Raw genomic sequence first — 12,247 nt, 5'->3', positions numbered from 1 at the left:
CCTGGTACCCCTGCACATTGACTCAGTACTGGTACTCCTTATAGTCTCATTATTACCTCAACTACCTGGTACCCCTGCACATTGACTCAGTACTGGTACTCCTTATAGCCTCATTATTACCTCAACTACCTGGTACCCCTGCACATTGACTCAGTACTGGTAGTCCTTATAGTCTCATTATTACCTCAACTACCTGGTACCCCTGCACATTGACTCAGTACTGGTACTCCTTATAGTCTCATTATTACCTCAACTACCTGGTACCCCTGCACATTGACTCAGTACTGGTACTCCTTATAGTCTCATTATTACCTCAACTACCTGGTACCCCTGCACATTGACTCAGTACTGGTACTCCGTATAGTCTCATTATTACCTCAACTACCTGGTACCCCTGCACATTGACTCAGTACTGGTACTCCTTATAGTCTCATTATTACCTCAACTACCTCGTACCCCTGCATATTGACTCAGTACTGGTACTCCTTATAGTCTCATTATTACCTCAACTACCTGGTACCCCTGCACATTGACTCAGTACTGGTACTCCTTATAGTCTCATTATTAGCTCAACTACCTGGTACCCCTGCACATTGACTCAGTACTGGTACTCCTTATAGTCTCATTATTACCTCAACTACCTGGTACCCCTGCACATTGACTCAGTACTGGTACTCCGTATAGTCTCATTATTGTTTGTTTTATTGTGTTCTGTTTGACTGGTACTGTATATATGGACATACTATAAAGTATGTGCATCAATAGACTCTGAAGGATTCAAGTGGAACTGAGATGAAGTGAATCAGTATCTGTATGTGACAACTCAATATTAGGAGGGTGTTCTTAATGTTTTACATTTATTTTGTTTGTTGATGTTTGTTGATTAATGTAATGTCACATAATTCAATGCTTAATTAATATAATGGCACATATTTTAATGCTTTATGTCAGCATATATTTTAGTGCTTTATGTAATGTATTTTATCTATTGAAATATGGTTTTATATATTATATATATCGTAGTTTGATGGTGATTCATTATGTTTTCCAGATTCTCTAACCAAACTCTGAGATCAGTCTCTCCAGTACCCAGTCATCTGTCCATGAAGAGTGACTCCTCTATGGATCATCCTATACAGTTTAATAATGGATCAGGGACCTTTGACCCCAGGTAAGTTACTGGTCAGAATTGATGATATTACAATTGAAGAGGAGAACCTTCAAGATCTGAAACCAGCTGTGTTTTCTGTATCTGAGTATATACTGTAAAGCATCTGCTTATCATTTGTTGTTTATGTCATATATTTTTTATACAGTGAGTGTACAAAACATTATGAACACCTGCTTTTTCCATGACGTAGATTGACAAGGTGAATCCAGGTGAAAGCAATGATCCCTTATTGACGTCACTTGTTAAATCCACTTCAATCAGTGTAGATGAAGGGGAGGAGACAGGTTAAAGAAGGATTTTTAAGCCTTGAGACAATTGAGACATGGATTGTGTATGTGTGCCATTCAGAGGGAGAATGGGCAAGTCAATATATTTAAGTACCTTTGAATGGGGTTTTGTGGTAGGTCTCAGGCACACTGGTTTGTGAAGAATCTAAAATTCTAGTAATGGAGTTGTGGACATGTTATTCATTCCAGAGGCTACTACCACACTCAGACAGCACAGTATACTGTTCCCAGCTGTCTGTCTATGAACACAGTATACTGTTCCCAGCTGTCTGTCTGTCTATGAACACAGTATACTGTTCCCAGCTGTCTGTCTGTCTATGAACACAGTATACTGTTCCCAGCTGTCTGTCTGTCTATGAACACAGTATACTGTTCCTAGCTGTCTGTCTGTCTATGAACACAGTATACTGTTCCCAGCTGTCTGTCTGTCTATGAACACAGTATACTGTTCCCAGCTGTCTGTCTGTCTATGAACACAGTATACTGTTCCCAGCTGTCTGTCTGTCTATGAACACAGTATACTGTTCCCAGCTGTCTGTCTATGAACAGAGTATACTGTTCCTAGCTGTCTGTCTATGAACACAGTATACTGTTCCCATCTGTCTGTCTGTCTGTCTATGAACACAGTATACTGTTCCCAGCTGTCTGTCTATGAACACAGTATACTGATCCCAGCTGTCTGTCTATGAACAGTGACTTCTCCATGGATCGTCCTGTTAATTCCAGTGGTGGAAGATCAATCACCTTTGACCGAAGGTACATCACCACATATAGATATGTTGTTGTAATTTGTTGTAACTGAGTTTATTACGGCACCCTCTTATATCTCTGTAGTGGATGGTCTACTCTGTTAGAGGATCAGTATCTCTCTCTCCTTTATCTCTGTAGTGGATGGTCTACTCTGTTAGAGGATCAGTATCTCTCTCTCCTTTATCTCTGTAGTGGATGGTCTACTCTGTTAGAGGATCAGTATCTCTCGCTCCTTTATCTCTGTAGTGGATGGTCTACTCTGTTAGAGGACCAGTATCTCTCTCTCCTTTATCTCTGTAGTGGATGGTCTACTCTGTTAGAGGATCAGTATCTCTCTCTCCTTTATCTCTGTAGTGGATGGTCTACTCTGTTAGAGGATCAGTATCTCTCTCTCCTTTATCTCTGTAGTGGATGGTCTACTCTGTTAGAGGATCAGTATCTCTCTCTCCTTTATCTCTGTAGTGGATGGTCTACTCTGTTAGAGGACCAGTATCTCTCTCTCCTTTATCTCTGTAGTGGATGGTCTACTCTGTTAGAGGACCAGTATCTCTCTCTCTCTCCTTTATCTCTGTAGTGGATGGTCTACTCTGTTAGAGGATCAGTATCTCTCTCTCTCCTTTATCTCTGTAGTGGATGGTCTACTCTGTTAGAGGATCAGTATCTCTCTCTCCTTTATCTCTGTAGTGGATGGTCTACTCTGTTAGAGGATCAGTATCTCTCTCTCCTTTATCTCTGTAGTGGATGGTCTACTCTGTATCTCTCTCTCCTTTATCTCTGTAGTGGATGGTCTACTCTGTTAGAGGATCAGTATCTCTCTCTCCTTTATCTCTGTAGTGGATGGTCTACTCTGTTAGAGGACCAGTATCTCTCTCTCCTTTATCTCTGTAGTGGATGGTCTACTCTGTTAGAGGATCAGTATCTCTCTCTCCTTTATCTCTGTAGTGGATGGTCTACTCTGTTAGAGGATCAGTATCTCTCTCTCCTTTATCTCTGTAGTGGATGGTCTACTCTGTTAGAGGATCAGTATCTCCCTCTCCTTTATCTCTGTAGTGGATGGTCTACTCTGTTAGAGGATCAGTATCTCTCTCTCCTTTATCTCTGTAGTGGATGGTCTACTCTGTTAGAGGATCAGTATCTCTCCCTCCTTTATCTCTGTAGTGGATGGTCTACTCTGTTAGAGGATCAGTAGTAACATCTACAAGTCTCTCTCTCTCTCTCCTTTATCTCTGTAGTGGATGGTCTACTCTGCCAGAGGATCAGTATCTCTCCTTTATCTCTGTAGTGGATGGTCTACTCTATTAGAGTATCAGTATCTCTCTCTCCTTTATCTCTGTAGTGTATGGTCTACTCTGTTAGAGGATCAGTATCTCTCTCTCCTTTATCTCTGTAGTGGATGGTCTACTCTGCCAGAGGATCAGTATCTCTCCTTTATCTCTGTAGTGGATGGTCTACTCTGTTAGAGGATCAGTATCTCTCTCTCCTTTATCTCTGTATTGGATGGTCTACTCTGTTAGAGGATCAGTATCTCTCTCTCCTTTATCTCTGTAGTGGATGGTCTACTCTGTTAGAGGATCAGTATCTCTCCTTTATCTCTGTAGTGGATGGTCTACTCTGTTAGAGGATCAGTATCTCTCTCTCCTTTATCTCTGTAGTGGATGGTCTACTCTATTAGAGGATCAGTAGTAACATCTACAAGTCTCTCTCTCTCTCCTTTATCTCTGTAGTGGATGGTCTACTCTGTTAGAGGATCAGTATCTCTCTCTCCTTTATCTCTGTAGTGGATGGTCTACTCTGTTAGAGGATCATTATCTCTCTCTTCTTTATCTCTGTAGTGGATGGTCTACTCTGTTAGAGGATCAGTATCTCTCTCTCTCCTTTATCTCTGTAGTGGATGGTCTACTCTGTTAGAGGATCAGTATCTCTCTCTCCTTTATCTCTGTAGTGGATGGTCTACTCTGCCAGAGGATCAGTATCTCTCTCTCCTTTATCTCTGTAGTGGATGGTCTACTCTGTTAGAGGATCAGTATCTCTCTCTCCTTTATCTCTGTAGTGGATGGTCTACTCTGTTAGAGGATCAGTATCTCTCTCTCCTTTATCTCTGTAGTCGATGGTCTACTCTGTTAGAGGATCAGTATCTCTCCTTTATCTCTGTAGTGGATGGTCTACTCTGTTAGAGGATCAGTATCTCTCTCTCTCCTTTATCTCTGTAGTGGATGGTCTACTCTGTTAGAGGATCAGTATCTCTCTCTCCTTTATCTCTGTAGTGGATGGTCTACTCTGCCAGAGGATCAGTATCTCTCTCTCCTTTATCTCTGTAGTGGATGGTCTACTCTGCCGGAGGATGAGTCCAGGTGTGCAGTGTGTCAGCAGGTTCTGAGGGATCCGGTCTCTATCACCTGTGGACACAGGTTCTGCAGACAGTGCATCACCAGACACTGGGAGAAACCTGCTCCTTCAGGAGACTATGACTGTCCTCAGTGTAGAAAGAGATCCAGAACACTTCCTGTACTACAGCACCTGAGGGAACCCAATGATGCAAGAGGCTCTGAAAACAGTAAGAACACTTGCAGACCTGTGCTAAGTCAATACCTCAATATGATTTAAATGTAGTTAACTACAATAATATGAGATAATATAAGTTACTGTAGTTGTGGAGGCCCACATTTCATCCTGTCAATGACTGTGTCTGATACACATCCCTTTTACTCTTCCCTTGTAGTGGATGTCAGCCTGCAGAGAGCTATAGTAAACCATAAAGACAGTCTGAAAAGGAGGTATGAATGTGTGATAGAAGGTATGGAAACAGCAGGGAACCAAACTCCCCTCAACAGGATTTACACAGAGCTCTACATCACAGAAGGAGATAGTGAAGGTGTTAACAATGAACATGAGGTGTGGCATCTAGAGACAGCATCCAGGACACCAACCTCACATGACACAGCAATCCACTGCAATGACATCTTTAAACCCTTACCTGGCCAAGAGAGAAGCATCAGAACTGTGCTGACGAAGGGTATCGCTGGCATCGGAAAAACAGTCTCTGTGCAGAAGTTCATCCTAGACTGGGCTGAAGGGAAGGCAAACCAAGATGTGGAGATCATATTTGTGCTTCCTTTCCGGGAGCTGAACTTGATCAAAGATCTCCAGTACAGTCTTCTCAGACTTTTAAATGACTTCCACACAGAACTAGACATAGGCAATGCAAAGAAACTCACTGCCTGTAAAGCTATATTCATCTTTGATGGTTTGGATGAAAGCAGACTTCCATTGGATTTCCAGCACAATGAAAAGGTGTCTGATGTCACTCAGACATCATCTGTTGATGTTCTGCTGACAAACCTCATCAAGGGGAATCTGCTTCCCTCTGCTCTCCTATGGATAACCTCCCGACCAGCAGCAACCAATCAGATCCCCCCTGAGTGTGTTAACCAGGTGACAGAGGTACGAGGGTTCAATGACCCACAGAAGGAGGAGTACTTCAGGAAGAGATTCAGTGATGATGACCTGGCCAGCAGAATCATCTCACACATAAAGACATCAAGGAGCCTCCACATCATGTGCCACATGCCGGTGTTCTGTTGGATTTCTGCAATAGTCCTTGAACACATGTTGAGTACAGACAAGAGGAGAGAGATGCCCACGACTCTGACTGAGATGTCCATACACTTCCTGCTCATTCAGACCAGCCTGAAGAACCAGAAGTATCATGGAAGAGATGTGATGGATCAAGAGGAGCTCATGGAGTCAGATAAGGAAATTCTTCTGAAGCTGGGGAGGCTGGCGTTTGAAAATCTGGAGAAGGGTAATCTCATGTTCTATGAAGAAGACCTGAAAGAGTGTGGCCTTGATGTCAAAGAAGCCTCAGTGTACTCAGGAGTGTGCACACAAATCTTTAAAGAAGAGTCTGTGTTATTTCAGAGAGTGGTGTACTGCTTTGTTCATCTCAGCATTCAGGAGTTTCTCTCAGCTGTCTACATGTACCATTGTTACACAGCCAGGAACATGGATGCACTGAAGCCCTTCCTCAAGAGAAAGTCTAGAGGTGTGTCTGAAGAGCTAACCTTGCATGAGCTGCTGAAGAGTACCGTGGATAAAGCCTTGGAGAGTAAGAATGGACACCTGGACCTTTTTGTCCGCTTCCTTCATGGCATGTCACTGGTGTCCAATCAGAAACTCCTACGAGGTCTGGTGACACAGACAGAAAGCAGTCCGGAGAGCGTCCAGAAAACAATCCGGTCCCTTAAGGTGATGCAGAGGAAGAACATCTCCCCTGAGAGGTGCATCAATCTCTTCCACTGTCTGATAGAGATGAAAGACCATTCAGTACAGGAGGAAATCGAAGTGTACTTGAGGTCAGAAAAGAGATCCAAAAACCTCACACATGCTCAGTGTTCAGCACTGGCCTACATGCTGCAGATATCAGAGGAGGTTCTGGATGTGTTTAACCCAAAGGAATACAAGACATCAGAGGAGGGTCGTAGGAGACTGCTCCCAGCTGTGAGAGGCTGCAAGAAAGCTCTGTAAGTATCACTGTAAATATCGCACACCAAAATAAATTGTAGTTATAGCAGTATTTTCATTGGCTGACTGGCTCTGTAAGTAATCATGAGACTATCCCTCAGACCAAACTTTACTGAATGTAGGAACAACAGTATTTTCATTGGCTGACTAAACTTTCTATCAGCTGAAAACTCTTAAACTACAAAACAAACTGATCAGTAAAGTTGTAGCATTGAGCCATGAATGCACAGCCTGTACATTATTCGTGCACCATAACGGTGTAAGCTAGGAAAGCTGAGAATAACTTTTTAATACAACCTGTCTGTCATTGTATTTCTTCTGTGTTTGCAGACTAGCTGGCTGTAAACTCACAGACACATCCTGTGAAGTGTTGGCCTCAGTTCTCAGTTCAAACCCCTCACACCTGAGAGAGCTGGACCTGAGTAACAATGACCTGAAGGATTCAGGAGTGAAGCTGCTCTCTGCTGGACTGGAGGATCCACACTGCAGACTGGAGACTCTGAGGTCAGTATTATATATAGTGTGGACTGTATACTCAATACAATCTAAATCTGATACCTCACTGTCTGTCTTTTGACTGATACTGCTTTTAAACTGGTCTGGTCAGTCAACCCAAATATTTGTACAATACATGTTTCTCTCTACAAGCAATACTTCCATAATTTGTCATTTCTTATAATGATACATTCATTCATTTATAAATATATATGGCAGGTTTCAGGACACTGATTTATCTGAACATGTTGAACAAATATATATTTTCACCACCAAAGAATATCAGTGTGATTTTAATATGATTTGACTCTTTGCAGGCTGTCAGGCTGTCTAGTCACAGAGGAAGGCTGTGCTTCTCTGGTCTCAGCTCTGAAGTCAAACCCCTCACACCTGAGAGAGCTGGACCTGAGTAACAATGACCTGAAGGATTCAGGAGTGAAGCTGCTCTCTGCTGGACTGGGGAATCCCCACTGCAAACTGGAGACTCTGAGGTCAGTATTCCTGTAGTTGGTCAACAAGTGATAACTGTTCACCAGATCCACATGTGTTTACCAGACACACATAGTCCACACCATATGTGTTTGGACAGTGAAGCTTACAGTTTTAAATGTGGTGCTATGCTCCAGCATTTTGGATTTGAGATGTTTCATATCAGGTGACAGTACAGAATGTCACCTTTTATTTGAGGGTATTTTCATACATAGCTGTGTTACTGTTAAGAAAGGAAAGCACTTTATGTATTTAGTTCTCCCATTTGAAAAAGTTGTACATATTCGGACAAATTCACTTATATTGTATTAAAGTAGTCATAAGTTTAGTATTTAGTCCCATATTCCATGCCTGCAGTGATTACATCAAGCTTGTGATTCTACTAACTTGTTGAATTCATTTGCAGTTTGTTTTGGTTGTGTTTTGGATGATGTTTTTCCTAATAGAAACTGATTGGTGAATAATGTCCTGTCATTTTGGAGTCACTTCACTTGTATTGTCAGTAAGAATAGAAGATGTTTCTGAACACTTCTACATTCATGTGGATGCTACCATGATTATGAATAATCATGAATGAATCGTGAATAATGATAAATGAGAAAGTTACAGAGGCACAAAGATCAGACCCCCTTTGTTATTGGTATTATTCTGTATACTTCTGGCCCTTCTTTGGACACTGTGTTAACTAACCTCCAGACGAGCTTCAATGCCATACAACTCTCCTTCCGTGGCCTCCAACTGCTCTTAAATACAAGTAAAACTAAATGCATGCTCTTCAACCGATCGCTGCCTGCACCTGCCCGCCTGTCCAGCATCACTACTCTGGACGGTTCTGACTTAGAATATGTGGACAACTACAAATACCTAGGTGTCTGGTTAGACTGTAAACTCTCCTTCCAGACTCACTATAAGCATCTCCAATCCAAAGTTAAATCTAGAATTGGCTTCCTATTTCACAACATAGCATCCTTCACTCATGCTGCCAAACATACCCTTATAAAACTGACCATCCTACCGATACTCGACTTCGGCGATGTCATTTACAAAATAGCCTCCAATACCCTACTCAATAAATTGGATGCAGTCTATCACAGTGCCATCCGTTTTGTCACCAAAGCCCCATATACAGTGGGGGAAAAAAGTATTTGATCCCCTGCTGATTTTGTACGTTTGCCCACTGACAAAGAAAGGATCAGTCTATAATTTTAATGGTTTATTTGAACAGTGAGAGACAGAATAACAACAAAAACATCCAGAAAAACGCATGTCAGAAATGTTATAAATTGATTTGCATTTTAATGAGGGAAATAAGTATTTGATCCCTCTGCAAAACATGACTTAGTACTTGGTGGCAAAACCCTGATCATTTCTTTGTAAGTGGGCAAACGTACAAAATCAGCAGAGGATCAAATACTTTTTTCCCCCCACTGTACTACCCACCACTGCGACCTGTACGCTCTCATTGTCTGGCCCTCGCTTCATACTCGTCGCCAAACCCACTGGCTCCAGGTCATCTACAAGACCCTGCTAGGTAAAGTCACCCCTTATCTCAGCTCGCTGGTCACCATAGCAGCACCCATCTGTAGCACGCGCTCCAGCAGGTATATCTCTCTGGTCACCTTCCAAAGCCAATTCCTCCTTCGGCCACCTCTTCTTCCAGTTCTCTGCTGCCAATGACTGGAACGAACTACAAAAATCTCTAAAACTGGAAACACTTATCTCCCTCACTAGCTTTAAGCACCAGCTGTCAGAGCAGCTCACAGATTACTGCACCTGTACATAGCCCATCTATAATTTAGCCCAACTACTTCTTCCCCTACTGTATTTATTTATTTAGCTCCTTTGCACCCCATTATTTCTACTTTGCACTTTCTTCCACTACATATCTACCATTCCAGTGTTTTACTTGCTATATTGTATTTACTTTGCCACCATGGCCTTTTTTTGCCTTTACCTCCCTTATTTGACTTAATTTGCTCACATTGTATATAGACTTATTTTTCTACTGTATTATTGACTGTATGTTTGTGTAATACCCTTGTTTGAACCAAGTATTGAGTTTATTTGTTATAATTAATTGGTATTATATTTAAAAGATGATTGAATTGCTCCTAAACTGTAATGTTGTTAATGCATTATGCTTTTTGAAGAAATATTTATTTAATGTATAAGTGAATAGTTTGTTTTACTTTGAAGTTTACGTTTTGACCAATAAGGTCGCTTGTTAAGTTGTGGCCAATGGGAGTTGACCTGGTTAACGGGAGGGAAAAGACGTTGATGAAAGGATGGACGTTTTACCTCAGGACGGTTGGTGAAGAAAAATTATAAAAGAAGACGACAGAACTACAACAAAACCCATAGCTACTAAGACATGAAGGGAAATACATGTTTTATTTTATAAAAGAGTTGTTATAATTTAGTTAAAACTTAGTAAAGACTGAATCTACCGTCTCGTCGTGGAGGTATTAGCCAGCTAGAGGTTAGCCTAGCATCGTGTGACACCGGGAGATAATTGCTTGGGAAGTTTAACGAGTTCGTGTTGCCATGGGGATATTGGTTACGGCTAAGGAGTACTGTCTGCATGGGTAGCTGTGCTGCCTTGGACTTGGTGAGGAAACCTGCATGGAACTGCCATACTTCGCTGAGGGAATATCTACCATGTAGTGAGTAACCACAATGTGAGGTGCTTATAAATAAATACATTGGTAATGGTGAGAGGTTAGCATGTTTTGTTGTAGCCTCTCTGTTATTGGTAATGGTGAGAGGTTAGCATGTTTTATTGTAGTCTCTGTTATTGGTAATGGTGAGAGGTTAGCATGTTTTGTTGTAGCCTCTGTTATTGGTAATGGTGAGAGGTTAGCATGTTTTGTTTTAGCCTCTGTTATTGGTAATGGTGAGGGGTTAGCATGTTTTGTTGTAGTCTCTGTTATTGGTAATGGTGAGAGGTTAGCATGTTTTGTTGTAGCCTCTGTTATTGGTAATGGTGAGAGGTTAGCATGTTTTGTTGTAGCCTCTGTTATTGGTAATGGTGAGAGGTTAGCATGTTTTGTTGTAGCCTCTGTTATTGGTAATGGTGAGAGGTTAGCATGTTTTGTTGTAGCCTCTTATTGTTAATGGTGAGAGGTTAGCATGTTTTGTTGTAGCCTCTTATTGGTAATGGTGAGAGGTTAGCACGTTTTGTTGTATCCTCTGTTATTGGTAATGGTGAGAGGTTAGCACGTTTTATTGTAGTCTCTGTTATTGGTAATGGTGAGAGGTTAGCATGTTTTGTTGTAGTCTCTGTTATTGGTAATGGTGAAAGGTTAGCATGTTTTGTTGTAGTCTCTGTTATTGGTAATGGTGAAAGGTTAGCATGTTTTGTTGTAGTCTCTGTTATTGGTAATGGTGAGAGGTTAGCATGTTTTGTTGTAGCCTCTGTTATTGGTAATGGTGAGAGGTTAGCATGTTTTGTTGTATCCTCTGTTATTGGTAATGGTGAGAGGTTAGCATGTTTTGTTGTATCCTCTGTTATTGGTAATGGTGAGAGGTTAGCATGTTTTGTTGTAGCCTCTGTTATTGGTAATGGTGAGAGGTTAGCATGTTTTGTTGTAGCCTCTGTTATTGGTAATGGTGAGAGGTTAGCATGTTTTGTTGTAGCCTCTGTTATTGGTAATGGTGAGAGGTTAGCATGTTTTGTTGTAGCTTCTGTAACTTTCTCACTATTATTCATGATTCATTCATGATTTTTCTTAATCATGGCATCATCAGGATGCTTTTAGTAGTGTTTAGAAACATGTTATCTACTCACTTGTAAATAAAATGACTCCAGTCACCATCTGTAATGAACACGATGGGAGACAGAGAGCTGGTTTCAAGCGCAGGGCTCAGCAGGTGTTTATTGTAAAGGACCACAGGAGGAGGCAGGTAGCTGGGTCCAGGGGCAGGCAGAAGGTCATACACAGGGGGTCCAAAAAGGCAACAGTACAGGCAGGGAAACGGCATCATTAGTGAGGCAGGCAAAAACTATCATTCACAGGAGGATTATTTACTGTCACCTCACATTAAACATTTGATCTGAAATCCAAAATGTTGGAGTTTAGAGCCACATTTAAAATGTTATCTTCACTGTCAAAATAGATATGGTGTGGACTGTATACTCAATACAATCTAAATCTGATACCTCACTGTCTGTCTTTTGACTGATACTGCTTTTAAACTGGTCTGGTCAGTCTACTCAAATATTTGTACTATACATGTTTCTATCTGCAGGCAATACTTTGATCATTTGTAATTTATAATATGATACATTAATTTATGAATAGATATGGAAGGTTTCAGGACACTGATGTATCTGAATATGTTGAAGAAATATACTGCCACTATTTTCACCACCAGAGAATAGCAGTGTGGTTTTAATATGATTTGACTCTTTGCAGGCTGTCAGGCTGTCTAGTCACAGAGGAAGGCTGTGCTTCTCTGGCCTCCGCTCCGAGGTCAAACCCCTCACACCTGAGAGAGCTGGACCTGAGCTACAATCACCCAGGAGACTCAGGAG

General features: G+C 41.5%; 1 protein-coding gene across 1 annotated transcript in view; it reads left to right on the top strand.

Annotated features, from left to right (window-relative positions):
• Positions 1–12,247, top strand: part of LOC145850367 (NLR family CARD domain-containing protein 3-like) — a 28,602-nt gene that overhangs the window by 6,700 nt on the left and 9,655 nt on the right. Inside the window, exons 4-9 of the mRNA XM_082971889.1 lie at positions 1,052–1,171; positions 2,152–2,214; positions 4,527–4,762; positions 4,928–6,728; positions 7,060–7,233; positions 12,129–12,247. The exon at positions 12,129–12,247 is cut by the window's right edge and continues 55 nt beyond it. Of these exons, the coding sequence (XP_082828015.1) occupies positions 1,052–1,171; positions 2,152–2,214; positions 4,527–4,762; positions 4,928–6,728; positions 7,060–7,233; positions 12,129–12,247 (2,513 nt within the window). The remainder of the gene's footprint in view (positions 1–1,051; positions 1,172–2,151; positions 2,215–4,526; positions 4,763–4,927; positions 6,729–7,059; positions 7,234–12,128) is intronic.

Source organism: Salmo salar, unplaced genomic scaffold (genome assembly GCF_965601325.2).
Source record: "Salmo salar unplaced genomic scaffold, fSalSal1 ptg000432l, whole genome shotgun sequence".
NCBI lineage: Eukaryota > Metazoa > Chordata > Actinopteri > Salmoniformes > Salmonidae > Salmo > Salmo salar.
The sequence above is the reverse complement of the archived record's forward strand: the minus strand, read 5'-3'. Positions and strand labels throughout refer to the sequence as shown.